Source organism: Etheostoma spectabile, chromosome 1 (assembly GCF_008692095.1).
Source record: "Etheostoma spectabile isolate EspeVRDwgs_2016 chromosome 1, UIUC_Espe_1.0, whole genome shotgun sequence".
NCBI lineage: Eukaryota > Metazoa > Chordata > Actinopteri > Perciformes > Percidae > Etheostoma > Etheostoma spectabile.
The window spans coordinates 24544302-24548088 of NC_045733.1; the positions used below are offsets into that span (position 1 = coordinate 24544302).

Genomic DNA, 3787 nt, shown 5'->3' on the forward strand with positions numbered 1-3787 from the left:
CCTGTCCAGCACCATACCCTCCACCACCATACCCTCCAGCACCAAATCCTCCACCGGCAATAGGCTGAAATGGTGGCTCATAGCCCCTGACTGGTCCTTCTACTACACTAGAGTCATAAGGTCCTGATTGAAAGGGAGGCTGTTGAGGAAATGGGTTCTGTGGGTAGGATGGATTATAAGAAGATGAAGAAAAGGATGATGATGACGACGAAGAGCCTGTGGATGGCCTGAAGCGTGTGCTAGTGGATCCTTGGAACTGGCTACCACCTGTGCTGCCTGCAGTTTGTCTCCAGTTATCAGGCACTTGCCCAAAGCCAAAAGGATGCCTTGCCTGCCCACGGACAGTCTCAGAGGATCCTCTTGATGGAGCCTGGCGGCGGACATTGCCTCCCGGAGGTCTACGCGGAGAGCGTGGACTAGAGTTTGCCACAACCACGCTAGGACCTCTGTCCTGGGCCCCTGCCCTGGCAGGAACATATTCAGCTCCACTGTTCAGCAGGCTAAACAGCCGGCCATTGTTCTCCCACTGAATCACCTGTCTCCATGGGGTGGCAGAGCTGTCCTGTCCTTGGCCCCGACTCTGGCTCTGTTCCTGAGTCTGTGTGGCAACTTGAGTCTGCCCCAAGCCCAGCAGGATGAATCCTAAAAATGCCACAATAGGCACCATACTGGCTCCAAAGATGCCACAGCTCACCACAGAAAAACTCCTCCAGTCCACCAGCACTTCAAACTCAAACCACCTGTAGCTCAGTCAATAAAACATGTGGTACCTCTTCCCGTGGGTACAGCTTTGGTGTGAGTGTTGAGACAGATGCAGTGTTGAAAAGTAAGCCTGTGGTTGAGTGCATCTGCAGGTCTTCACTGCCAGCAGTAGTAGAGGTTGAATGTGCATTCAGGAACAATCACACCCAGGAGAGTGAAAGTGGGCTTCAGAAGACCCAGGTGGTGGTATCGTCTGTTAGTGCTATGAGAATACGTCCTGACTTCTCTGCTGGCTCGACTGTCAGGAGACTGAGAATTGGTCTCTGCCTTCTGGAAAGAAGTGTCTGTGCACTGCACGACTGCAAGTTTCTATTTGCCTGATTACTTACAATGGGCTGTGAAAAAATCTCAAACTTTTTTTAAGGAGAGGTCCCACATGGCCCTAGTGCTAGTGATGTTTCCTGGCCTGCAGCAGCCAGGGCTCCATGAGGCTTCCAGAGTCAACATTACCATCTGCAAAGGCATTCAGACATATAACACATCTCACTTTCAAGGGCTTTTCTTTCTCTTCTCATCCTGTACAGTATGAGTCTGGGTATGGACAACATGACCTTGATTTTTCAACAGATGTTTCAAAAGCTTGTTCTGTTTTTGTTTTGCCTTTAAAACTTTTAAAATTGCAATGACCGTGTGTAAATTGGAAATGCCTTAATTGGAAAATGGGCAGTTAGTCACAGAGAACCACATAGACAACAGGTTATTTTAAATTTAATCCAATTGATCCAAGATACATTTTGTAGTGCAATGCTGAAGTACAGTGAGGCGACATTTGCAGAAGCAATGGGAAGTTCATAAGGATGTACTTTCTGGTAATTTGTAACATGATTTTTTATAAACACATTAGTCTTTACAACACAATCCTCTATTCATGTGGTGGGTGTGTTAGAAAATGTGGTCTGTATCCTACACACTAAGACATAACAAACTGAGGTCAATTAGGACAGTGTTCAAAACCCTCCCCCCACCAAAGCAGTAGCATTCTAAATGCACAAAAGACAGACATATATGCAGACAACACTGTGTGTGTTGTTGTCTGCAAATACTAGCACTGTTAATGCTGAACTGTTGCACTCAGAGAACCCCATTTACACAAATGTTCTAAGAGACAAGTCATAAGTCAACACATTCATGTAGGATTTGAAACAGCTTGGTTACTGCTTGCCTTGATAGAGTGAGCACATGCAAACAGAATCAGATTTCTCTCCATTATCAAAGTCATCAGTTTGCAAGGTATTTTCCTTGGCATGGCTCGCATGGGCAATGGCCCCAATGTGCCACAGACCAAAGAAAGGACAACATTCCTCTAGGGCTGTAGCAGTGAACATTACCATTGCCTCTCTGAAACAGGATGCAGAAAAACCACCTGATGCATGTTGATTTTAATTTACATCCTCTCCCACAAATGCACAAGAGAAGCTCCACCATGATCATTCCTGTACTATAGAATGTAGTGAGAAGTCTTCAGGGAAAATAGATGGCTGTGGAGAGTGTAGCAGAGTGCATCAATATGGATATATCATTACTAAATATACACTGTATGTTTATCACATATGGGTCTACATAGCTGTCTTCTCATATTGCCATGCAATGACTCAAAACACATTTATGATTGAAGATCAAATATTTTAAACTTAAACATTTTTTTTGCTATTTTGACAAAGTATATGTAACAAATGTCAGCCTATTTATGAAATATATCCTACTTACTCAAAATACTGGGAAAAACGACAATTTGCTGAAGGATGATTATTAGATAAAATACCACTAAGAATTTCAGAGAAGGTCAACAAGGCCATTTTCATGTTCTGTACTTTATATTCAGCATCATATTTTGCCGTCAGTATCCCACCCCTGGAATTTCTGCTATTGTCAAGTCACAGGGCAGTAAAGTATATAAAGTTTATAGTTGGTTATCTTCTTTTTTTCTTAATTCATTTTTCACTCCCCACTTTCCAGTGTGTGTCTTTGCTGTGATACCTTGTGAGGGGATTTTTTACTTGAATGTGACACAAAATGGAGAAATTCCTTGAGGAAGGACACTGTCAGGATCTTTCTGGCTCACACTGTCCCACTTTGTTTAGTGCATTTTAAAGCCTTTTACCTTTTGGAACCGTCTTGTTTTCAGCTCTTACTCCTACATTTTAATAACATCCCCTTCAACTTTTTTTCCGTTATATTAAGCTTGAGGGTTTTTAATCTTAATTACAGATTTAACCCAGGAGATTTCCCTCAGACACAGAACTTGCTACTTTAAAAAGAAACACCAACCAAGAGCCTCTGAATGCACTGAAATCCTGTCACTAAAACATTCCACAGAGATTAGTCTACGTTGTAAGGCAAGCATGGTTGTTGTTGTGTGACTGCTGTGTCTCCTGTCTACTGGAAACACCATGTACTTTGTAAAGTTCAGTGTAGAAACACATTGATCTGAGTGACTATAAAGCACAGGAGGAAAGCCCAGGGAGTAGGCATCCTGTTGAGAGCAACTTTAAGCTGTACAAAATCAGAACTAGGGATGCTCTTGTATACTGTATATGACTACATTCATCCTCTGAGTCAAGATAGTAGAACAAAGTTCATATATGTAATGTTCCAACAAACCTATCAGTGTTTTAGTCCAGAATTCTATTGAATACAATATTTTAGACAATGATGTAATACAATAAAAGCTAACAAACTAATACAATATGTATAAAGCAAACTGTGTTCTGTTTCTGTGTACTATGAAGAAAAAAAACAAGCAGTGTTGCCTGAAAACAGGGACCAAACAGACTTGAGATCAAACTGGCAAAGGTTTTGTAAATGTTTTAATAAGGTCAGATACCACTTTCTTCCTGTCTGTTTCCTTGGAATCAGGTTTTATGAGATGCTGATTTCATGCAAATTTTGAAAAGGGACAACAACAAAGACAAGAGATGTCATAATTACTGAATTTCTTTTTTATAGGAAAATAAATTATTCTTAGATATTGGCTTCCCTTTTAGAACCGCTCCTATCCGGTTTATACCCTGCATCCTAAAATCCT

General features: G+C 41.7%; 1 protein-coding gene across 1 annotated transcript in view; it reads right to left on the reverse strand.

Annotated features, from left to right (window-relative positions):
* Positions 1–1215, reverse strand: part of loxl1 (lysyl oxidase-like 1) — a 16358-nt gene extending 15143 nt beyond the window's left edge. Inside the window, exon 1 of the mRNA XM_032516852.1 lies at positions 1–1215. This exon is cut by the window's left edge and continues 441 nt beyond it. Within this exon, the coding sequence (XP_032372743.1) occupies positions 1–667 (667 nt within the window). The 5' untranslated portion in view covers positions 668–1215.
* Between the last annotated feature and the right edge of the window lie 2572 nt (positions 1216–3787).